Source organism: Monodelphis domestica, chromosome 1 (genome assembly GCF_027887165.1).
Source record: "Monodelphis domestica isolate mMonDom1 chromosome 1, mMonDom1.pri, whole genome shotgun sequence".
Lineage (NCBI taxonomy): Eukaryota > Metazoa > Chordata > Mammalia > Didelphimorphia > Didelphidae > Monodelphis > Monodelphis domestica.
Genome location: NC_077227.1, coordinates 521,622,417 through 521,648,402, shown reverse-complemented (window position 1 = coordinate 521,648,402; position 25,986 = coordinate 521,622,417). Strand labels below are relative to the sequence as shown.

Here is a 25,986-nt window from a genome sequence, read left to right as displayed (position 1 = left end):
GTATTTGGGAAGTTCCCTTTGTCATGTAATAATTAAATAAATTGTAGGGAAGAAGAGGGTACAGAAGATAAAGAAGGTTTTGTAACAAGAAATGGAGGAGTTGAAGGGAGAGAGGGAATATGGCTATGGATAAGGTAAAAGGAAATATCCCCTGCTGAGAGGCTATCTTTGAAAATTGGGATTACTGAGAAATGGGCCTCCTCTGGTAGCCTCAGGGGATGTCTCCTCTATTGATTGATGAAGATACCCCAGGGCAGGTAGGCATGAACCCCCTGAGGGACAAGTCTCCCCCCAGACCAAGGTCACCCAGTAGGGGTCCAATAAGGACCATCTATGGTTGAATGGCTGTCCTGAGTTTCAGCTCCCTCTATGTCCCCCTGAAATGATAGTCTTCTTATCTGACTGCGGGTTATTTAAATAAAGATGAATTTAATAACAATTTTGGATTGGGGAGGTATCAGGGTAGAGAGAGTTGGGATTTCCCTATACTTTTCCCCAGATGGGGTTTGAGTCTCTCTCAGCTTTTGAGCTGAGGCCAGGCCTTACAGGCTGGTGGAGCATTTCTTTTATTCCTGTCTATGCTAATCTGTACTAGTTTTCTTCAATTCAAAGTCTTTAGGAGTAGACAACAAGAGGAAGAAAAGGTTCTGACCTCAGAGATGGTTGGGCTTGTCTCTTCGGGCTGACACCCCTAAAGACCAGCTTTACAGTTCAAACCACTCCCCTTAAATCCTTTTGTTCGATGACACAATCACAGGAATCCAGGTAGAGCACACAGTTGGAGAAATCCAGGAATGGAGGGACTTCTATCCTGAGACAGAGAGAGAGGCTCCTTTCCAGTCCAAGGGCTAGGAAGAGAGTCACCAGAGACCAACTGTCACTCCAAGTCCCCTCCCCCCACCAACTGTCATTCTTGTCAATATCTTCTCTCTAACATTCCAACTGCTGTTTGCTCCAACTCAGTGGCAGAAAGACCAAAAGTTGCTTCAGTTTTCCCTTCACAGTCAGGAAGTTTTCTTTATGTTGGCACCAAATTTACCTTCCTGCTACATCTACCTGAGAAACAACTTGACACAGTGGCATTGGAATGAAGAAGAATTAGATTCAAGTCCTGCCTCTTACATAGACTGAATATAGGACTGTGGACAAGTCCCTTAGTGCCCCCAGGCCATTTTCTAAGACTATAAATTACACATGGATGAGCTATTAATCTGCACAGGCAAAAAGAGTTTCCCCACTAAAAGACCCACCATGCAGATAAAATCATATTAGGATCCCAAACGACCCTTCTATTTATTGGTCCTATTTCTGTCCTCTTGGGGCCAAGCAGATCAAGTACAATACAATCCCTTCTCAATATGACAATCTTTTAACAACTTGGAGAATCTTCTCTTTTCTAGGTAACAACATTGTCAATTCCTTTGACCTTTCCTTTTGTTGAGGTTTTCTTGACCATTTCAGCTGCTCTTTTCCAAACAGGACCCAACTTTCTCCATGTCCTTCCCTAAAGTGAAATCCGGATGTGAACCCAAGACTTTCAATATGTTGACTGAGTATTACAACATTGCTAGGTTGAGATACCAAACTTCAATCATTGAAGCCTAAGATCTCATTAAAGTTTTGGCCAGGGCATCTGACAACACACTCTTAGATGAAGCTTGTTGCTATGTTCAATGAAGCAGTTAGATGGCACTGTGAGGGCTAGGCCTGGCTTTGGAAAGTTGCTATTCAGTTGTTTCAATCATGCCCAACAGTTTACCACCTCCATTTTGGATTTTCTTGGCAAAGATCCTAGTGTGATTTGCCGTTTTCTTCTCCAGCTCATTTTACAAATGAGGATCTGAGGGAAACAGGATTAAATTACTTGACCAGGGTTACAGCCAGTAAGTGTCTGAGGCCAAATTTCAACTCAAGTTTTCTGACTCCAGTCCTGGCACTCTATCCACTGTACCACCTAACTGCCCTGGAGTTGGTAAGGCCTGAATTTAAATCCAACCTTAGACACTTATGAAACGGGTGACCCTTGGCAAGTCATTTTATATCTCTCTGCCTCAATTTCCTTATCTACAAAACAGGAATAATAATTACACCTACCTCCTCTCAGCATTGTTGAGAGATAATATTTGTAAAGTGCTTTAAAACCTTAAAGCTTTACAAAAAGTTTAGGTATCATTTTTGTTGTTTACTGGCTTAATTTCCCTGCGTTTCAGTTTCCTCTGGAAAAATGGAGGAACTACCCCATCCAAACTCAAAGGGCTGTTGTGAAGCATTGTAGTAGGATAGATTAAGCACTGGGCCTGAAATCAGAGAACCTGAGTTCAAATTCCATTTCTATAAGAACCTGTAAACAAAACAGACCCATCAATTAGAGAATGATTGAGCAAATTATGGTATATGAATCTAATGGAATGTCACTGCATGTAAGAAAAAATAAAGAGGAATTCTAGGAAATATGGGAAGATTAGTATGAAATGATGCAAAGTAAGTCATGAAGAAGCAGGGGGGAGGATTACATATACAAAGATCAGAGTAGTATAAACAAAAAGAATGCTAAAACGAAGTAGACTATTGTGTAAGTACAATAAACATTCATGGCACCAGAAAAATAGATGAGAGAATGAGAGTGTAGGGATGATATTTGAAAATAAGTATTGTTTTATTAGTTTAGAGATAAGAAGTAAAGTGGCTGGCTTGACAATGAATTAGAATTTGAAGCAGAGCTGAGAGAGAATGTCAATTTCAGATGTGACAGTTATAACCCTTTTTCTATGTCAATTAATCTCTCTGGAAGTTGGGAGTTGCTCTCTGGCTGTTGGCAGAGACACAACTTTCAGAGATTCTCTCTCAAGGCTGGAGGAGGTAACATCTTTGCCTTTCTCTCTGTCTGAGGGAAAGATCTGAAGGAGCTCAGTGTTTTCCTTTCCCAACTTTGGAAACACTATTACTATTTATTATGGATTTATAGATTATTTAACTCTGAGAAGACCAAAGAAAAGCCTGCTCTTTAGTTTGGACTGAGTCTGTTAAGGCTCATAGTCCTAGCTTGATTCATGTTGAGACTCAACCAGCTAGCCCTTGCTATTTTATAATTTGAAGGTGAAGTTAAGATGTATAAGGATAATAGCAATAGTTTTTATGTATATAGTATAAATTTGGGTTAGTCAGATCAGGGAGGAGTAGTGTGGCCTGTGAAACACAGGAGAAGCAATTCCTTCCAGAAGCTGGGAGTTTATTTGGGCGGATTTAGAATCCCTTAGAATTAGAAATCTTTTATTTTATCTTCATATATTTCAATAAGTATAATAATGTTTATAGTAAGAGTCTCTTTAGCATCCTTGTTCCTGGCCCTGAAAAGAAGTTCACATTTGAGCTTTACTTCATCACTGAGGATTCTTTGATTACCTCTATCAAAAGTATCCAAACAGTTTGAACCTGATTGGCGAGTTAAAGTATCTGAACAGTTTTTCCATCTAAACATTTTATTTTATATAGATCATCATTATATATATATATATATATACAAATATGTATATATATTTTTTTTTTCTACAATAGGCAGCAGCTGTAGTGGAAGGAGTGCTAAGTAAACTCTGAGAATATCTGGGTCCAAACCATGACTTTAGCCCTTCCTGAACTCGAACAAGTCACAGCCTCTTGAAACTTCAATTTCTTTATCTGTAAAAATGAAGAGGTAGAAACAGATTACCTCTACCTTTAAATCTATATTCTTATTAACTTTGTCCTTTTCTTAGAGAGATGGGGAAAAATAGGGGCAGAGAATCACTTTTCATATGTAGTCACTGTGCTATTGGTTTTGCTTAAAACTTTTGTTGCTTTTCTTTGTTACAGGAGAAAATTCTTTAGTTACATGGGTTGGGAAGAGGTGGAATATCATTGTGAAGTAAACAAGAGTGTATAAAATGTTAATGTAAAAAAATTATGAGCTCTGCTACTTCATAACTGTGTAACCTTAGGCAAGTCATTTCCCCTAACTGGGAATCAGTTTTCTCATGAGTTAAAATAAAGATATTCAAGCAGATGAACTAAAAGATCCTTTTCAGCTTTATTCACCTTGAATCTAAATGAGTTAATCAATGTACAATCACTTAATATCTACATCATCATCAAAACAACAATAACAACAGCTAACAATTATATAATGCTATGTGCTAGACACTGTACTAAGCACTTTTAAATTATTATCTCATTTGGTATTCACAAAAATTCTGGGAGATAGGTGCTATTTTTATCCCCATTTTACAGATGAGGAAGCTGAAGCAAACAGAGGCTAAATGATTTGCCTAGTGTCCCACTGCTAGTAAGTGTCTAAAACCAGAAGTGAACTCAGATCTTTCTTCCTGATTCAAGGCTGGGAGGTCTATCTACTGTATCAGGCCCCTAACAACTCATTTTTTATATCACTTTGAAGTCTGTTGATGTTGTTCAGTCATTTCTCATGACCTTCTTTGGGTTTTTTCTCAACAAAAGAATTGAAGTAGCCTGCCATTTCCCTGTGTAGTTAATTTTATGAATGCTACTATGAATTCTGTCTTTTCCTTAGAAAGATAATAAAAGATGGATAAGGAAAATCCCATTTCATTGGTAATCTCTGTGTTGCTGATTTTACTGAGATGAAGTAACTGAGGCAAACAAGTTAAAGTGACTTGCTCAGGTCATACAGCTAGTAAGTGATTTTTTCCCAGATTTTTATTATACACGTCAGTAATCATCATCACCAAAATGCCACAACAAGTGCATAAAATTTTTTGTGCAAAACCAATAAACTCCACATTGTTTACAATTTGTTTAAAATATATCGATTATATATGTCTGCTAATATAAACATTCTGTTTCTGAGTTCCCAAGGGATTTCTATTACTTTGATACCTTTTTCTCTTAATTTTGTGGCTATTTTTAAGTTATAATAATAGTATGTGTTATCCTTATTTTATTTTCTTCCTTTTTCATCTTTTCATATATTTCTAATATTTGTCATTTCTAATAACATAATATAATCCAGTACATTCAAATATCATAATCTATTCAGCCATTTCTCCCAGTCATTGTTTTTTCCCAGTTATTTTGTCATTACAGACAAAGCTTCCATGAATGTTTTCATACATACATAGATTTCTATCTTCTCAATAATGCCCTTAGGGCATCCTAATATTGGAATTCCTACATCAGTAAGCATGAACTTTACAGATCTTAATGTATATTTTCATCTTTTTTCCCTAGAAAACAATTCACAGCTGCTCTTACAATGTAATATTAGTCCTGTCTCTCCATTTTCCTATCAGCATTTAATTTGATCAACTTCATCCATCTGGTTCTCATTCCCAGGACACCTTAGGCAACAGACAATCTATTGCCAGAACCTTACTCTTTCCCAAACCAAGTCTTTCTAGTTTGGTCATAACCATAGGAACTTTTGTTCCAGTGCCACAACTAAGACTAAATTTGAACTCAAGAAGACTTGTCCTCTTGACTTCAGGCCCAGCATTCTATCTACTTTTCTACCTCCCTGCTCCTAAAATTTGTTAGTAGTAGTAGTAGTAGTAGTAGTGATAATATTAGCTAACATTTGCCATTAATATTCAAAAGTGTTAGACATATATAAAACCTCATTTGATCTATACTTTTGTGAGGTAGGTGCTATTATAATTCTCATTTTATAGATGAAGAAACTGAGTCTGAAAGATAGTCAGCTGGTAACAAGAATCTGAGGCAGAATCCAATCTCAGTTTGACCTGATTCCAAACCATGCCCTTTATTGATTAACCCACCTAACAATATTAAAGCACTTTTCTCATATCAACCCTGTGAGTGCCCCATTCCTAGTATCCATTATCTACTACTGTGACATTTGGAATCCCTAATTTCTTTCAAGGATCAGCTCATTTTCTAGGCAAATTCTTTCCTGATTCTACCTGAAGTTAATGCTTCCCTCTAAAAATAACATTTTGTATCTATTTTGTATATACCTTTATAACTATCAGACAGGGATATATGATAGTTTTCTATTGTGAGGAAAATCTAAAGTCAATGATCTACATTTTCTTCTTTTCCTTCCCCTTTCAGAAATTCACTCAGAGTAGCCCAAGTTGTATGAATTTCCTTAGGACTACTCCTCTACCCTGACCTTCATTCTATAAGCTGGAAACTTCATTGAAATAGTAGTAGTTCTTGGGGGCAGCTAGGTGGGTTCAATGGATTGAGAGCTGGGCCCAGAGATGGGAGGTCCCTGGGTTCAAATATAGCTTCAGACACTTCCTAGCTGTGTGACTCTGGGCAAGTCACCTAACTCTCATTGCCTAGCCCTTACCAATCTTCTGCCTTAGAACCAATACACAATATTGATTCTAAGACAAAAGGTAAGGGTTATTAAACAAAATACTAGTTTTGTGTGGCACCTGAATCTTACTTATTTATGGCTCTATAACCTGGGGATAAAAGGCTCTGAGTTAGATGATTTGTCTTTTTCTATTATTTAGAAGCTTATATGAGTTGGTCAATAAACATTTATTAAGCACCTACTGTGTGCTAGATATTGTACAAAGTACTGAGAATAGTAATTCAAAAAAGAAAGACAAGATTTTTGTTTTCAAGGAATTTACAATCTAATAGGGGAGACAATACACAAAGGAAGCTAAAAGAGATTGGGGGTAGATGGTGAGAAAGGAATTTAATCTGTCTAGGTATAATCAAGAAATGCAATATTGCCTGGTAAGAAATGAAGGGATGCCTGGTCTGGGGATGGGAAAAGCTTATATATATGCATACATACTTACACACACACACACACACATATATATATATGAGTTATTAGTAAAATCAAAACCACAAGATTCTCTCTTTCAACCTATCCCCTTACTAAGAAAAGGGGAAAAACCCTAACATTTTAGACCAGTGTTCTTTAATTCTCTGTGTTCCAAACTAGTCACTTTCTCCATTGCAGTCCCCCTGTAGGCAAATCATAAACAGATGTGAATCACAGCATTTGTGACCAGTCATCATTTACATGGAATAAAATTAGGAATTAGAAGCAGCTTCAAGACAGAAAACCCACATAGAAAATGCTTACCAGCTACAGGCAAAAAAAAAAGGGGGGAAAGGAGAGTTAAACTTTTACTATTCTTTCATGTATCACCAAGAATGACAACAAATAGCTTCTGGACATTCCAGCTATTCTCATGAGAGGTGGGATTTTTTCCTTTCTGATAAGCAGAAGCTGTGGCTTTTAGAGACAAGCCTGAAATATCCATTCAAGTATTTAAATGTTCATCACAAAATGCCTGTAAGGACTTCATCTTTCTCTCTGCACCCTCATTGTGATGACTCTCTACTTCTCTCCAGAACTGAACCCCTGAATTTTGTACTCAGATACATCAGGTCAGTCTTCCTTCCAAAGTCTAGGTTCTTCTGCATTGTGTGTGTGTGTGTGTGTGTGTGTGTGTGTGTGTGTGTGTGTGTGTATGTATTAGAGATAAAGGGATGGTCAGGAAGGAGCACATTATAAAAGTACTGGATAGGAAACTCACCCTGTACTTAAATTATGATTTTCAGCAATCCACTGGGATTTCTGGGTCCTAGAAACTTTTCCTGATTTCAGAGAATATTTGAATAATGAAATTATAATATATATGCAAGTATCTCCTTGAAGAAATGAACTGTTTCCCTCTTGTGTTTGTATTCTCAATGCCTAACATAGTGCTTGCCACAAAGGAAGTGCTTAATAAATGCCTATTGATTGATGGATAATGTTTACATTCTGATGGCTGTTTTAAAATGAAGAAACCGTACTTTGACTTCAGGGTTCAGCAAACTATGATTAATTACAGAGATAGGAATATGGACCATATAGAACCCAAGTACAGACCAGCATTTCACACTGTATACTAAGGAAAGATCAAAATGGGTAAACAATTTAGACATAAAGGGTGATATCATAAGCAAATTAGGGGAACATAGAAAAATTTCTCAGTAAGATCTGTGGAGGAGAAAGTCATTTAAAACTAGAGAAGAGATATGTAGGATTACAGGAAGTGTAATGACAATTTTTGATTACATGAAATTAAAAGGTTTTGGTACAAACAAAATTAATAGTCAAAATCAAATGGAAAGTAGGAGAATGGAAAATATTTTCATAGCCAGTTTCTCTGATAAAAGGCTAATTTCTCAAATATGTAAGAAACTCAGTCAAATTTTCAAACTAAGAATCATTCCCCAATTAATAAATGGTCAATGGATATGAACAGGAAGTTTTCAAAAGAAGAAATTAAAGCTGTCTTTAGTCAGATAAAAAAATGCTCTGAATCACTATTAGAGAAATGTAAATTAAAACAGCTCTGAGGTACTACCTCATACCTATTAGGCTGCCTTAGTTGACAGAAAAGGGAAATGACCAATATTGGAGAGGATGCAGAAAAAAGCATCAGGTTACATGTACTTTTGGTAGAATTGTGAACTGATTCACCCATTCTGGAGAATAATTTAGAGCTATGTCTAAAGGTCTATCCAACTGCATGTGTTCTATGACCCAGCAATACCATTCCTAGGTCTGTACCCACAGACATTAAAGGAAAAGGAAAAAGACCCTCACTTACAAAAATATTTAAAGCAACTATTTCTATGATGGCAAAGGATTGGAAATTGAGAGGATGCCCATAAATTGGAGAATGTTTGAAAAAGTTATGATATATGACTATGATAGAATACTACTCTAAAAATGACAAAGGGGATGGTTTCAGAAAAACCTGGGAAGACCTATACGAACCTATATGCAGAGTGAAGTGAACAGAACCAGAAAATTGCTGAACACATTATCAGCAATATTGTAAGATGCTCAACAGTGAAAGACTTAGCTCCTCTGATGAGTATAATGATGCAAGATAATTCAGAAGGACTCATGATGAAATATCCTAACCACTTCCAGAGAGACAAATGAAGTCTGAGCGCAAATTGAAGTATATTTCTTTACTTTTGATATGGAAATATTTGTGCATAATTCTAAATGTATATTTGATATCATATTGCTTTCCTTCTCAATGAATGGGGAAGGGCTTGAGGGAAGAAGAGAATTTGGAAGTAAAAAAATTGAGAGAATGTTAAAAACACAAATAATTTGAGAGGGAAGAAAGAATGTGAGCCATTCAAAAAAAGGCAGTAGACCAGATTTGGCTTGTAAATCATAGTTTGATTGATTATTTGATTTGTTTTTTAATGTATAAACAACCCACATACACACACACACACACACACACACACATTCTTAGCTCATTGACATATAAAAACAGAAGGGAATATACTGAATCCTGGCTTAGAGAAGTCATAGAACCTAGCCAAAGTCATACACACCTAGCAAACACTGTTGGAGTGATGATGATGATGATGATGATGATGATGATGATGATGATGATGATGATGATGATGACATGATGATGATAACTAGTATTTACATACATATTTAAAATGTGCCAGGCATTGTGCTAAGCCCTTTACAATTTTTTGTCTCATTTTAGCCTCTTTTTAATATAAACTGGGGTCATTCTGATTAAGAATTTGCTTTTTTCTCTTTCAGTTCTGGCAATGTGGACAGTGGGTGGATGTGGTGGTTGATGACCGTCTCCCTGTAAAACCATATGGGGGGGCTAACAGTAGAGTTGTGACACTAAAAAGAAGAGAGTACCTGTTTGTTCATCCTCGTGGAGGGAACAATGAATTTTGGCCCTGTTTGCTTGAGAAGGCTTATGCCAAGTAAGTCCTCACAGGAACTTCCATCCCTTCTGTTCTCTCCACTTCTGTGAAAGAATGTACTTATCCAGCTACACCACTTGTGATGTGCCAGACCTCATTAATCCTTAGACAAACCTGTTGTTTATAGGATGACAAGCCTTGGGGGAGGAAGTGAAGCAGGCATTGAAGAGAGTGGATTTTCTGGTTCTGTACCAGCTACAAAATGCCCTTTGGAATTATGGGGAATGGATTTCCAAGCCCAGGAGCTCAGGGAATAACTTTTCTATCATTCCTGTTCAATCATTACCTTATTTTATTTATGGTCACAGAGCCAATAAGTACCAAAATCATAACCTGAACCCCATGTTTCTTGTCTCCAGATCTAACACTCTAGCTATTATACCATACTGTCTAATATCACAATGAAAAGCTGGTAAGCCATTTCTTTATTAGACCCTGATATTCTTTATCAGACATCCATTTATTTATTTATTGTTATTTGTTGATAATTTATTTATTTGTTATTTACTTGGTGTGGAGAGTAGTTTCTCTTTCTCACCCAAGCTGGAAATATAGTGGTTATCTTATGGATTAACTCTACTTTTTTTTAAATCCTTTTGTCTTGGTTCAATTCTAAGACAGATGAGGAGGGAGAGGCAAGGGTTAGGCAATCAAAATTAAGTGACTTTCCAAGTGTCACACAGCTAGGAAGTGTCTGAAGCCAATTTGAACATAGGCCTTCCTGGCTTCAAGCCAGTTGCTCCATTCCCTGGGCATATTTAACTTTCCTTCAACACTACTCTTAATTAAATTAGAAACTTTGACCTACTCTGTTTCTAACTTGAACCAGTTTGCCTCTTCTTGACTAATTTCACTTTCAGTCCTCTCTACATACCTTCCTGTGGCCCATAAAATTGGTACTGGACATAGAATGGACACCTGGCTTAAATCCTCCTCTATTTCAGAATTCAAGTGGTCCACCAGGCTCACCTCCCCAGTATCAGGGACTACAGGTAGACATGAAACTCCAATCAAGAGTTTGCTTGTTTGTTTTTTCATTGTCTTTTGAACAAGCTTGTGAGAAATGACTTAGGAGTTATGTTAAGGAGGTATGTCAGAGTGTTCATTGGCATCTGAGACCTATGTCTAGCTAATAACAATAGCTATTATTGATTCAGTGATTAAGAAAGAGAATTCACTTTTAAAAGCCTTATAGCCACACTGACATATTCCCAAAATGAGTAAGAATTAACCGGATGACTTTAACCTCTTTTGATCACTGAGTTGATTTTCTTAGAAAAAGAATACTTGATCCTTAAATGAGACAAGATATTGAGCTCTGGGGCCAACATCCTAACCCTAAAAATTACCCCCAAATAGCTCATTCCTGCTTTCTTTTTCTAGAAGTAGTAATATTGCAAAAATCAAGGAATGAGCATCAATAAAACCTAGGTTTGCATCCTACCTCTCTTTTGCTTCTAGAATAAAATACAAATTTCACCCTAGAACTTGAAAACTATGACCAGCTTTCCATGCAGTCTCTATGTTGCAGAAATAGAAATAGATCATTAGACAAAAAGAATCAAAGATAGTTGTAGTTAGAAAGGACAGATAGGCCAATCATACAGCAAACATTTATTAAGCACTTACTCACATGGGGCCCTGTGCCAAGTTCAGGGAATATAAAAAGGTCCCTGCCCTCAAGAAGCCATTATAATGAGGAAAACAATAGATAAACAACTATAATATACAGAAATTGGGAGGGAATCTCAGAAGGAAAGGGGTGAAAAGCTGGTTAAGATCAGCAAAAAAGAGGGATTTAAGCTGAGTTTTGATGGAAAACCAAGAAACTAAGTAGTAGAAAGAAGGAATGAAAGCAATTTGGACATGGAAGAAAGCCAATACAGAGGCAGATTTAAGAAATATGGCAGGAATAGCAAATAAGCCAATGTAAGCAGATAATACAGAAAGAGATTGTGGCAATTGGAGGGAGGAAGCAAAATGTAAGAAGAATAGAAGGGTTATGGCAGTGTCATGTGGTGAAGGGCTTTAAATGCCAGTAGGATAACTTCTGATACTGAAAGGAATAGGGAAATATTAGAAATTATTGGGAGGGGACAAGATTCTTAGATATATACTATTGAAAACTCATTTTAGTAGTTGAGGAGAGGATGGTTTGGAGTGCGAAGAGACTCTGAGGCAGGGAAACCAATTAGAAGGTTATTGCAATAGGAGAGAGGTGATAAATGAAGATATAAATGAGAGATTTTATAAAGTAAAATAACAATGAAGTAGATAAGTGTCAGCAGGGTGTGGAGGATGAAACTGAGATAGTGAGCCTTAGAGACTGGGAAGATGGTGGTGCCTTCAAAAGTTGTAAAGAATCTGAGTAGAGGAAGCCTTTTGCGGAAAGATGAGTTCTGTTTTCGACAGGTTGAGTTTGAAATGTTTACAGGATAACCAATTCAAGATATCCAAAAGTCAATTGGTTATATGGGACTATAACTCAGGAAATATAAATGGATGGATAAATAGACAGACCAATGGATAGATAGATAGATAGATAGATAGATGTCAAATCTAAAGATCTGGAGATTGTCTCCATAAAAATAGAAACTGAATCCCTGGGAAGTGATGAGACCACTAAATGAGACCAGACAGTTCTGAGTGACATCCATAATTAATGAGAATGACATAGATAAAAATCCATCAAAGGAATCTAAGAACTGTTGGCCAGACAAGTAGGGATAGAACCAGGCCAGAATAATATCACAAAACTTGGGAGAAATACTAAAAAAAGATGTCAAAGACTTCAAAGAGTATAGTAAATCTCATCTTCTCCTTTTAGATAAATAAAAACCAAGGTCAATTGAGGTGCAATGATTTGCCTAAGGTCTGATAAACTGTATCACACTGTGCCACATATTAAGTGCAGTCTCTCCTCCTAGGACTTCTGCAACATTGTTCTTGACCACCTCTTCTACTTGTCTAACTATTCCTTCTCAGACTCCTTTGCTAAATTATTGTCCTACTCTTTTCCATTAAGATTGGGTGCCCCTCAAGATCTGCTTTGAGTCTTTTCTTTCTACCCTTTATTGCCTCTAATTTCATCAGTTCCTGAGAATTCTATGGCATTCCCATACAGGTTATTCTGAAATTGACTTTTCCAGCCTTAATCTCTCTCATGAATACCTACATCCCAGATCACCAACCACCTAGTAGGCATCTCCCCTAGGATATCCTAGATATATCTAGAACTTAACTTGTTCAAAACAGAACTCATAATGGCTTCCTTAAACAATTTCCCATTCCAGACATCCCTATTTCTGAGAGAAATGTGATGTTTCTTCTAATCACTTGTGTCCACAACTTTGGGATAATCTTTCTTCCTTTCTGTAACCCTCTGTGCCCTATCATATGCCCAGTCTTGCTGATTTAACCTGAATGGCATCTCACTGCCATCTCCTCTGTATACATATAGCCTTCTAAACTCACCCAGGCCCTCATTACTTCTTGCCTAGCCTACTGAAATATCCTCTCCTCTCCAATATATCTTCCATACAGATTGCTAACAGGATATTCATAAAACACATACCTGACTGTGTTATTTCCCTACTCAAAGATCTTCTGTGACTTCCTATTGTTTCTAGTACTAAGTATAGCCTAATATTTATAGTCCTCCACAACCTGATTCTCATCTACTTTTCCAATTATATTTCATATTATTCCTTTTTCATGAAAAACTCTACTTTTCAGTCTGAATGATCTTCATGTCACACTCTCTCTCACTTCTGTGTCTTTATGGAAGTGATCCCCTATGTTTGCAATTCACTTCTATTTCACTTCCCTGGTATAAAAACTAATTTACTTCTTTGAAAGCATACTCAAAGGCCATCTCCTACAGAAGACCTTTTCCCAACCCTCTATATACTGATTTCTAGTAAGCACTCTTTCCTTCTTGAAATTACTTTATAAATACTCCTCTGTGTTCATATCTCCTAGTAGAATGTAAGTTTATTATTTCACATAATAAATATTAAATCCTTATTTATTAATTTGAATTGAATTTGTAGGTTTTATCTCAATAGCTTGAAAATCTGTGAACCTTGCTTAATAATATATATGACAAAGGGTGGCAACTCAGGGGGAATAGAAAGCTAAGCCTAGGGACAAGATGTCCTGGGTTCAAATATTGCTTGCCATGTAACTGTAGGCAAGACACTTAACCTAAATTGCCTATTCCTTATCATTTTTTCTGCCTTGTAACTAATGCTTAATATAGGTTCAGGAAGGTAAGGATTTTAAAAAGTTTTTAATTAATACATGAAACAAGTATTTATTTAGGGAATGACATTTTGTTTGGGCTCAGACTTGGGATTTCATTGGTAAAAAGAATATAAGGAAACCTCCTATCAACATAGGTCAATACTTGCCCTGCAAATTAGTCTTAGACAGCTGACTTGAAGTTAAGTGACTCGCCCAGGATAATATATCAAATAAGTGTCAGAGATTGAAATTAAACCCTGGACTTCCCAAGTAATATTAATAAAAGTCAATTCATTAAGTTTCTTTTCCGAATTCTTGAATGCCTGATGAGGCTAATTCTAGTTTCTTATTGGCAGGCTCCATGGCTCCTACTCCAACTTGCATTCAGGCAGTCTGGCTGACTCACTGGTGGAACTGACAGGATGGATAGTCACTGCAATTGATCTTAAGAAAGCCGATCTCAATATGGTCCAGAATTTGAAAGTGGCTGAGCAATGTGGCTCAATAATAACATGTGGGATTGAAAACGTAAGTAGCAGGTAGGGCTGTGCCATGTTGACCAACTGTTATACTGAGTCCCATTGTCCTGACATGACAAAGTGCTAAACTTTGTAGGAAATTAGAAACTTTTTTTTCTCCTGAAGTCTTCACATTGTGATATAATGGAAGGAATGTTGACTCTAAAGTCTGAAGATCTGAGTTCAAGCCTGACCTCTACTACTTACTACCTTAAGTACACTAGACCTCTGTTTCCTCATCTATAAAATGGGAGGATTGGCTTAGATGGCCCTGGAGCTTCTTTCCAGCACTACAGCTATGATCCTATTAACCAAGTCCATTCACCAAGTCCACAGGGTTTGATGAATAAAATAGCTCTGAAGCAGTGAATGGTAAAAGTAAAGATGGGCTGGGATTGGAAGGTGATTCCTTCCTCATTTCCTACTTATGTGACTTTGGGTAAATCACTTCTCTCTAGTCCTGTTTTGTTAATTGAAAAAAATGAGGCATTTGGACAAATTATTTCTTCCACCTCTAAATCATATGGCTCATGTGTATTTTTGTTACTTCATTAAGGAAGGGAATAAAGGAAGATTGAATCAAGATCTTAAATATCACCAAACTTGATCTGGAGTCAAAAAGATTCATTCATTCAACTAATATATATTCATCACCTAGCAAGGTATCCTGATGTAGTGAGAAGAGACTATCCTTGGAGTCCCTGGTGACGCCTTTGTTGTAGATACTTTTACTAGCTGTGAGACATTGAAGCAGGTCCTCTCTTTAAAATGGACATAAGCATGTGCCTTACCTACCTTACAGGAATGTTTTAACTATGTTCTCATAGATTTAGAGCTAGAGGAGATCATAAAAGTCTTTGAATCTGACCTCTCATTTTACAGATGAGGAAACTGACCCCTAGAGAAGGTTAATGCCTTGCCTAGGGTTATACACCTGATAAGTGTCAGTGGTGGGACTTGACCACAGATCCTCTAAATCCAATGCCCATTGCTCTTTTCCACTGTAAAACACTGACTCTCATGTGAACTATGATTATTTTTACTTTATATTTGTATTCCTTTACTATTTGTAAAGCTTTGCCCTCAGCTCAGAATGGAATACAGATCCCAATCCATTGGATTATAAACTCTTTGAGGACATGGGCTGTCTTTGACCTCTTTTTGTACTTCTAGCATTTGGCAATGGATCTGTCACATTATAAACACTTAATGTTTTGCTTGATTGATTGGATGGCACATGTTCCCTGCCTTCAATGAGAGAACAGTCTAGTACATGAGATAAGATACAAACAAGTGAAAGAAAAGGCAGACTGCGATGTGCCATATGAGAGATTAGGAAGAAGACAGGCAGAGCGATGAATCACTTCTTTTCAAAGCTTTACTTTCTTAGAATCAATACTAAGTATCAGTTTCAAGGCAGAAGAGCAGTGAGAGCTGAGCAATTGGAATTCACTGGGTTGACCAGGATCACACAGCGAGGAATTATCTGAGGTCAAATTTGAACCTGGGTCCTCCTGACTCCAAGCCTTCCTTTCTATTCATTGAGCCACCTAGCAGCCCAAAGAATTCAGGGAATGCTTCATGAACCTTGAATGAAAGACAAGTAGGATTTCAATATACAAAAGAATTATGTATGTGTGTGAGAGTATGTGTATGAGTGTGTGTGTGTGTGTGTGTGTGTGTGTGTGTGCTTGCGCGCATGGGGACAACATTTCAGCCAGAGGGAAAAGCATAATTAAAAGCACCAAGGGAAGAAAATGAAATGTATATTTCAGGAATGATGAGTGCTCCAGATTCGTAGTCACATTTAAGTTTTAATCAGCAGCAAAGGCGGTACTTGTAATTGCTTACAATGCATTTAGAGCCTCCTAACTATTATAGCTTATGATATTGTTAGCATAAAAAGAAAAAAATAGTGGAGTACTAGAGAAATGACTGGACTCAGACTCAGGAAGTCTCACCTCTGAAACATATTGCCTGAGTGGTGACCTGGGCAAGACATTTAACCTCGTGGTGCCCTTCAGATAGCTCTCTAAGACTGTAAATTTCAGATTAAATGTTGATCTCCATTGACTGATGAAGGTTTTTTCATCTGAAGTTCCCTCTATCAAGACAATTTCATATCTAGTCTAAGATAATGACAGCTTCCTAACTGGTGTTCTAGCTCCAATTGCTTGCTGCTCCACTCAATGCTACTTCACAACTTTAGCATTTAATCTTTTTTTTTTAGTTACCATTTATTTTATAGAGATAGATATATAACAGTATAACAGCTAGCATAATGATAACAAAATACATATGACTTGTTGTAAATATATAATAAATTTTAATAAATATACTTATCCAAGAAAAACAAATTCTCAAATTAGCCATGTCCAAAAATCTTTTTTTCTTTTTGTCCCTCCCTTCTCCTCCTCCTCCTCCCCAAGAAAGCAGGTGATATCATATAGGTTACATGTGTATTATCATGTAGTACATAGTTCCCTGTTCATTATGTGGTGAAACAAGATATTGTGACAGAGGGTTTTTACCACTCACAAATCTTCTCCATTACAATACATGATCCTTACGCTAGAGAAAAATTAATAGAAGAAATAAAGTGAAGAATGCTATGTGTCAATATTCATTCAAATTTCTTCTGTTTCTTCTATGACACTGAATATCCTTTTTTGCCATGATTCCCTTAGAGTTTTCCTGGGATCCTTGCCTTATTGATAATAGTTGTCATTCACAGCTGCTCATTACACATTATTGTTTTTACTCTGTACCATATTCTCCTGCTTCTGCTCACTTCACTTTGCATCACTTCATATGGCTTTCCAGGCTTTTTTTGTGATCATCTTGTTTGTCATTCCTATGGCACAATAGCACTCTATCATAATCATATACCATAACTTGATCAGCCATTCTCCAGTTGATGGACATCCCATCAGTTTCCAGTTCTTTGCCGCCACAAAAAGAGCTGCTATAAATATTTTAGAACATATAGTTTCTTTTCCTCTTTCCTTGATTACCTTAGAGAATAAAATAACCTCTTAAAGAATAGCTCTCATCACATCCTTTTCCTGGTGAAAAGTTACTTGTAGAACAAAGTAAAAGGTCTTACTTTGCATTCAAAGTCCTTTACTCTGGCCACATGCTACCTTTGGAGCCTTATCGACTACTCCTTCTCTAACCCTAAATTCCAGCCAAACTGAATTACTTTTGGCAGGGTGACCTGGAGTTCAGAAGTTTGACCATGGACTTCCAGTTTCAGAAACCAAGTTTTATCAGTTCCCCATAGGTCAAAATCTGAGGAAGTGGCTTTTGCTAATCAAATCCATCAAGATTCTTGTCAATAAACTAGAATGTCAATTTATTAATTTATACTGATAAGAATCAGCATCTCCTGTCTACACAGGAAACTTTGAGTAGATAAGGCTATGCAGGGGAATAAGATATGAAAAGAGATAGTTTGCTTTATGAGAACAGAATTCAAGCAAAGAAACATAGATGTTCTTCAAGGAGAATTTAAATCAAGCTAGAGGAACTGAATGAATTGTTCTTTTTCAACTTCAGAAATATTTCTGTGTAAAGAATCAATTTGAATTGTCCAAAATTAGACAAACAATTTCCCCAGGCCAGTAGTTCTCAAACTCTTTGGTCTCTGGACTCCTTAAAAATTATTGAGAGTTTTCCCCAATGAGCTTTTGTTTATGTGGGTTATATAGAACAATATTTATCATATTAAAATTAACATGTATCAATATTATTATGAAACTAATTTTGATCTCACAGATGCCCTGAAAAAGTTTCAGGAATCCTTAGGGGTCATCAGATCATGTTCTGAGAACAGCTGCTCTATACCATGCTAGAGACACATTGATTCATTGAGGGAAGTAGGGATGCTTAAATTAAAGAAGGGAAGTCTCAACACCAATGTTACCATTGTCTTCAAAAACTTAAAACACTGATATGTGGAAGAGGTAATTTGATATCTTCTGTTTAATCCTAAAGAATAACATGGAAGCAAAGGGGCAAAGTTGAGAAGATACAGATTTAGACTTGATGTAAGGAAAATTTTCCTAATAATTAGAGCTGTGCATAAGAAGAATTCTTATAGCAGTCAGGATAAAGCACTTAGTCTAGAGTCAGGATGGCCTGAGTTCAAATCTGAAACACTAACTGTGTGATCCTGGGCAAGTCATTTAACCTTGTTTACTTCAGTTTCCTCACCTGTAAAATGTATTTCTTTCTTCCTCCCTTCCTCTCTCTCTCTCTTTCTTTCTTTCTTTCTTTCTTTCTTTCTTTCTTTCTTTCTTTCTTTCTTTCTTTCTTTCTTTCTTTCTTTCTTTCTTTCTTTCTTTCTTTCTTTCTTTCTTTCTTTCTTTCTTTCTTTCTTTCTTTCTTTCTTTCTTCCCCTCTCCCTCTTTCTATGTTTCTTTATCCCTCCCTCTTTCTGTCTCTCTTTCTCCCTTTCTTTCTTTCTATTAAAGAGAGTTAGTGAAGGAAATGGCAAACTGCTCCAGTAAAGAGTCAGACATGACTAAAAATGACTGAACAACAAGTGCTGGTGTACACCTGTAATCCCTGCTACCAGGGAGGTCTGAGGATGACAGATATCTTAAACTCAGTAGCTCTGAATCACAATGGCTGAGTCAATCAGGTTGCCTAAGAAGAAGTTAACTGGTCCAGGTCAGAAATGGAGCAGGCTGAAGCTCTTGTATCGATCAATAGTGAGATTCAATTTGTGACTAGTCACAACACTTCCAGCCTGGGGAGATTAGGGATACCTAATATTAAAACTGATCATAATAGAAATAATTATCACCATCATCATCATATATTTATTTTTAAATTTCTTACTAGATAGCAAACTCCTTAAAGACGAGGGCCATATTTTCCTTAGGCTGATATTCCCATAACTAGCAGAGTAATTCCCACATATTAGGCACTATCTTTTTGCTGGACAAATGATGAATAGAGATATGATGTGTTTGTTTTTCAATGTATTTATTTATTTTTATTTTTTAAGTATTTTTCCATGTTTCCATGATTCATTTTCTTTCCCTCCCTGTTCCCAGAGCTGACAAGCAATTCCACTGGGTTATACATGTATTATCACTCAATACCTATTTCCATATTATTCATTGAGATGTGGCGTGTTTGAAAGCAAGTGCTTAGTTATCATTCAGTTGAGGTTTAGCCAGTAAAAGTAATCCTTAGGTATGTGCCCTATTCTGTTCTGTTCTGTTCTGTTGTGTTGTTAATTAGAGGATCTTATCTTTCCAGCAAAGATTCACATGGTTAGACTTTGGTAAGACTTTTGAGACACTCTGTATATAATTATATATTGCCCAATTCATGTTACTGTGTAATAAATCAGCACTAAGAATAATACTTTGCCTTAATTTTTTTTCTTTTGAAGGGCTTGGATGTAGAGCAGTTTGGACTAGTGAATAATCATGCCTATGCAGTGACAGGAACTGCAGAGGTAAGTGGTTTCTCTCTTTTCCTTTAGGAAGCTTAAATACTTGAAGTTTAGTGTAGGGGAGTAGTCCTTACAACTGCCATGGATGACACTAGAAGACAGGGTCAGCAAAAAGTGTATTGGTTCCGAAAGAAGAGGACCATGGTTCAAATCCCACCTCGGACTTAATTTACCTTTATGTCCTTCTTGTGTGAGCACTTCAATTCTCCAGGCTCCCATTCCTACTCCTGATAGCCAGTGTCTATCTTATACTTATCAAACAAAGAATAATCAATCAACAAGCATATATTACTCACCCCCACATGTCTCAGGCACTGGTGGCACAAAGACGAGAGTGAAAGAAAACTTTCCTTATAGAAGCTGCCATTCTAATCCCATCTAATGGGATATAATGTCCATCCCATTCTAATGGGATAGACATGTACACACATAAATATATTATGTATATATGTATATATATGCACATATATATGTGTACATATATGCAGTACATAAAAACTAAAGAACAATTTCCAGGGAGATGGCAATAGGGGTGGGGGTGGAGAGAATGGACTAGCAGAGTGACTTTAAGAGGCCAAATACCTTTCATCCCTGGCCTTGTGCATCAAATTGAAAAAACAATAAAGTCTACCCATTTTGACATGTCATCTATCAACATAAAACTAAACCTAATTACCATCTGAACAGTGGAACATGCTACTACTTCTGGGGGAGAGAATAAAACTAATTCCCCTAGTACTCTCTCCCAGGACTTTGAGATGCACATTAAAACTAAACCCATTAGCTGTACTTCACATAGTTTCACCTTGTCCCCTCTTGAAGGAGCTAGACTTCTTGGAGGAACAAAAAGAAAAAAAAAAGACGGAAACTATCAATTTTTCTTGGGGGGTTGGGGGGAGACACTGTCTTGAAAGTGTAAAGTAAAACATTCTGTCCCAGGAGAAATGAACAGCCTATACTGTGAGGAAGTTCTGGCATAGACTCCTTAGGTCTTATCTAGAAACTTTCAGATGCTTGGAAGACAAGGAGGAAAACATTTTCAACACAACAGAAATGAGTATTTGTGGATGATTCCGTCAGCATTCAGAAAATCATAAATTAGTAAAACTTTAAGATTAGAAATCTTAGAGATCATCTGGATCCATTTCTTCATTTTATAGATGAGGAAAATAAGATGCAAAGGTTCTGTTGTGATTAAAATTCCCTTGAGAGACTGATTTGGGGTAAAAAATATCACTTTATTAAATATGCATCCATTTATTGGTTAGGCAGCATCATAGTCAATAAAGTGACATGCAGGTCTGTGCTCCTCTTGAATGACCACCAACATGGAAGCTGGGTCAGACAGCTTAATAAGTAGTTGTAGGAATTCTTTATTCAGCCCTTCCTGTGAACAGCCCAAGACATTTCTAATTGGTGAATAACTAATTAAGAGGTGTCTATCAAACCATCCACACCTCCCCATCCCCACAGGGGGACAAGAGAGACTTTGAATGGATACCAAAGCTGGAAAAGAATCTTTCTCCCCTTCATTTATTAACCAAATTCGGTTTAAGAGGAAAACATTCTTTTTGATTCCTAAGGACAAAGAAAATGCAAAAAGCAGTAGCCTGGATGAAATCTCTGACTCAGATTCCAGACCCAGAAATATACAGTAATTCTCCCTAATAAACACAAATGAAAACAGAGTGTGAAATATAAATGTTCACACTTTCAAAGGTCTCATAGCTAATGAAAGGCAGATTTGCAATGAGGAAGTAGCTCTTAAGCTTTTAATCAATAAATATTTATTAAGTACCTACTATATATCAAGGGTAGCTAGATGGCATATTAGATAGAGTGCCTGGGCCTTAAGTCAAGAAGACTCATCTTCCTGGGTTCAAATCTGGCCTCAGATGCTTACAGTTGTGTGACTTTGGGTACACTTCATCCCATTTGCTTCTATTCCTCATCTGTAGAATGAGCTAGAGAAGAAAACGGCAAACCACTATAACATCTTTGCCAGGCAAACCCCAAATGAAGGTCACAAAGTTTTGGGCACAACTGAAATGACTAGACCACAACAATAATAACTGTGCCAAGCCCTGTGCTAAATTCTGGAGACCCAAAAAGAGGCAAAAGACAGTTTCTGCCCTCAAAGAATCTGGTCTAATATGGCTCATTCCATGCCAACTCATGACCTCTCACTATGTTCTCTACCTCATAGGTCTGCCTTTTCCAATTTATTAGAAGGCTAGAAACATTATCTTAGTCTTGAGAAATAATTTCCTGATTCTTGGGGGCATTAAAATGTGGTTCAATGGAAAGACTATAGAATCAGAGAAGTCCTGAGTTCAAATTCCATTTCTGACTCTTCTGTGTCTTTGGTAAAATCATTTCATCTCTTTGGGATTCACTTCCTTCACCTGTAAAAATGAAAGGATTGAACTAGTTGTCCTCTGAGGATCCTTTTATCTCTCTGTCTATGATCTTAAGGGATTCATGAGATCTAAGTATATAGGTCAAATGAATCTGGGGTCTAAAGTTCTAATGATCTCATAGAAAAGTAATTTCATTAACTTTGACAATTCAATCCATATAATAGGAAAAATATAGTCCTAGAAATCCTACCTTTCTCAATGAGGTATAAATTTTGATAAAAAAATATTGTACAGGGGAATCTAGGTAGTTCAGTGCTAGAGAGACATGCCTGGAGATGGGAGCTCCTGAGTTCAAATCTAGTCTTAGATATTTCCTAGCTGTGTAATCTTGGGCAAGTCACTTAAGCCCAATGGTCTAGCCCTTACTGGTCTTCTGCCTTGGAAATAATATTTAGTATTGATTCTAAGATAGAAGATAAGGGTTAACAAAAAATTGTTATACAAAGCAGAGGTATGTCTATACAGAGCCATTTAGAGCCAATGTTCCATTCATGAAGTCAGTTCTTGACCCCAGTTAAATACCTTTTCCACATGTACTTTAATACAAATTATAACCATTTATGGGGTCCCATTAATAAAGAAGTGCTCTATCTAGTCCTGGAGCAGGCCTGCAAAAGTTCTCATTAAGAAATACTTTGAAGAAACAATATATTTGCTCTTGGTTTATAGAAATGATAGTATTGACAAGGAAATAACCCAGAACTTTGAGTCAGAGATCCTGAGTTCAAATCTTAACTCTTCCTCTCAGTCCTTGATCAATTAACTTCCCCATTGAGGGTCTTAGTTTTATCCTCTAAAATTAGTATGTTAGATGAGATGATATCTTGGCTCCCTTCCAGCTCTAAATCTATTATTCTATGACCCACCATGAGTAGTTTCTCTATCTATGGAAACTGGTTGTTGATTCACATTATATCACCTTTTGAGATGATCTAATCCCTTCCCTTCCTTTTATGAAGGGGAAAAATAAACAAGATTTGGAGAAGTTAATTGACAATCTCTAGTTATCTCTGAAGGAAGAATCATATAGTCCTAGAAGAGTTCATGTGAATGTTTTGGGATACTACTCATGGTCTGATTTGCTTCACTGAAGCAACACCTGGCAGGCTCTAACTTACTGAATTAACTAGCTATACACTGGATATTAATACTACACTCCCTGCCAAAAAATATCACAAACAGAAAGCTTAATGAAAGTCTAATACCTTCCACCAGCTCCAGAACAGATCTCCCAGAGGAGCCAAGGTTCTTCTCTGGAGGAGACCTACTAATTTGAAAAAGAGCCCTAACCAATAAGTTTAAGGATTACACTTGTGCACAAATGTTTTTGGTCTGCTCATTCTCCAGTCGTTTTTATACTCTTCCAAACCCTAGATACACAAATAGAACGATAAATGAAACTGGCTTTCTTTATTACTCACCAAACACAGAAAATCACTCACTTGGAGCAAAGGGGTGAGTCAAGTGGATGGCTCATTTAGCTTTGTTTTCAGAGTATTTCTGAATCACCGGTCTTTCCTTTTCTCAGTGCCCATACAATTCCTTATCTGAAAGTTATATACTGAGGAAACCTGGCTAAGGGCACCATTGCAATCTTTATTTTTTCCAGAATAATTAAAATTTTAAACTTAGTATCAACAAAAGAAATTCAATGAATAAGCAAAAATTGTGAAGTGTACCTAAAATTATAAGCTCCAAGTTATTTATAATTTGTTTTTAAGAACTGTATTACCTTTATATATAACATCATATTTCTGTTGAATACATATAATAAACAGCAGAAATATAAAGATATGTAACACCAACACCGTCTATAATAACTTCATCCAGAAGTTAAGCTGGTATAAAATACTTGGTACAAGGGAGAGATCATTCAGAAAACCTTTGACAAATCAAATGAAATAAAATGTCTAAAGTGCTTAGCACAGTGCCTGGTGCAGAGAAGGTACTTAAGTAATGTTTGTTCCCTTTGCCCACCTACCCCAACTTAATAAATAGAGTGAGATGGCAGCCAAAGATAATGCTGGGCTGGAATATAAACTTACATACAAAATCTTATGAAGAGGATGATAGATGACTCTAAACAATGTTGTCTTACAATACAGAGAGAATCAATGGCAAGTAAAACCAGTCTAAATGTAGCGCTATTGTCCCAGCTCCCACCCTCACTGTTAGACCAGTCAGTCCCTAAGGGGTATGGCTCATTCATTCAATGCCTTTGATTAATTGATTCAATAGGGGTGTTTTCACCTGATAAAGGTATCAGGGCTAGAGTATGTTAGTCACTATAAATGAGGCAATGGGGCAACTGATTCATTTAATAAACACTGCTCTTACATAAAAAAAAAAGCTTGCTAAAAATTCTATACTGAACTAAGTCATCCCAAAGAAACTGAGGAATAAAACTGAGAAAAGGATTACAAGCAAAAGAAAAATAGAAAGGATTTGCAAAACATTATAACACACTTTTCTCTATCAAAGATATTGGAATATTACAATTAGACCCTAATACACAGTCCTGGGAAGTGTTTACAGAGGATGTATTGGAAAGTGACTATCAAAACACAAAGTTAGGTTCCAGGCAGCATAGGGAAGTGACAGCTCTGGTCACACAGAGCCTATTGTTCTGCTTATCAGACACAAAATAAGAAAAAAAAATTGGTCCCTGGTCTCAGACAAAGTACTACTGATAATCCCCAAAGAGCAGGACAAGTAGATCTCAGGCAATGAGAACTTTTTTCCTAGGCCAGTTGGAATTATGAAAATTACGAAATAGACAGTTTTCTTAAGTGACCTACAAAATCTGCTTTCATTTCTTTTATCCATCCCCCAACACTCCAAATTCTACTCATTTGTAAAATAAAGGGGTTAGATTAAATGAGCTTGGAAATTTGATCCAGTTATCATTCCTGTAATGCCATGCTCTAAGCACAGGAAAACCATTTAATTAAGTAATTCACATGTAGTTTTGAAATACCAATAACTTATTACTTTTCCCAGAGTATTTCTATCCTAAATGATGATTTCAGTAATGAAAATCTATTTAACCCAATAGACTGGCTCTCCAATGGAGGAATTTCAAATAATATGGCAAACAGATAGAGATGTTTGGGGATGAGACCCTTTCTAATCTCCATAAATGATAGCATACTCTACTTAAGCATTAAGCCAATATTATTTCTGCACTTTGGGCTATAGCTAGTCATTGATTTGGATGGAATGCACCATTTTAAGGCAAATGAAAGGCTCATCAAGTTAAATTCCATTGGCAAGTTTGGGAAATGTCTTCCCTAAAGACTGATGGTCCTAAGAGTCAACCTTTCCCTTTTCCTGCTCTTGAAACACCTCTTGTCTATTTGATCTTTGTCTACTTTAGTACAGTATTTGCTATGAAGCATGTACAAACTTTTGTCATAGTATGAGGGAATCTATTGGTAAAATATATGTAGATACTAGGTAAATTACAGGAGTAATTTGTAATTACAGGTGCAACTCATGTTATTCCATTTTCTTGATTCAGTTAAAGATATGAATCCTCATTCTTCTATGTTCCAAAAGTCCTCTCCCTATCAGCCAA

The 25,986-nt window shown here is 36.7% G+C and overlaps 1 protein-coding gene across 1 annotated transcript in view; it reads left to right on the top strand.

The window, feature by feature from the left end:
* CAPN13 (calpain 13) overlaps nucleotides 1-25,986 on the top strand; it is a 120,949-nt gene that overhangs the window by 43,981 nt on the left and 50,982 nt on the right. The window contains exons 4-6 of the mRNA XM_056817393.1: nucleotides 9,581-9,756; nucleotides 14,358-14,529; nucleotides 19,927-19,992. Of these exons, the coding sequence (XP_056673371.1) occupies nucleotides 9,581-9,756; nucleotides 14,358-14,529; nucleotides 19,927-19,992 (414 nt within the window). The remainder of the gene's footprint in view (nucleotides 1-9,580; nucleotides 9,757-14,357; nucleotides 14,530-19,926; nucleotides 19,993-25,986) is intronic.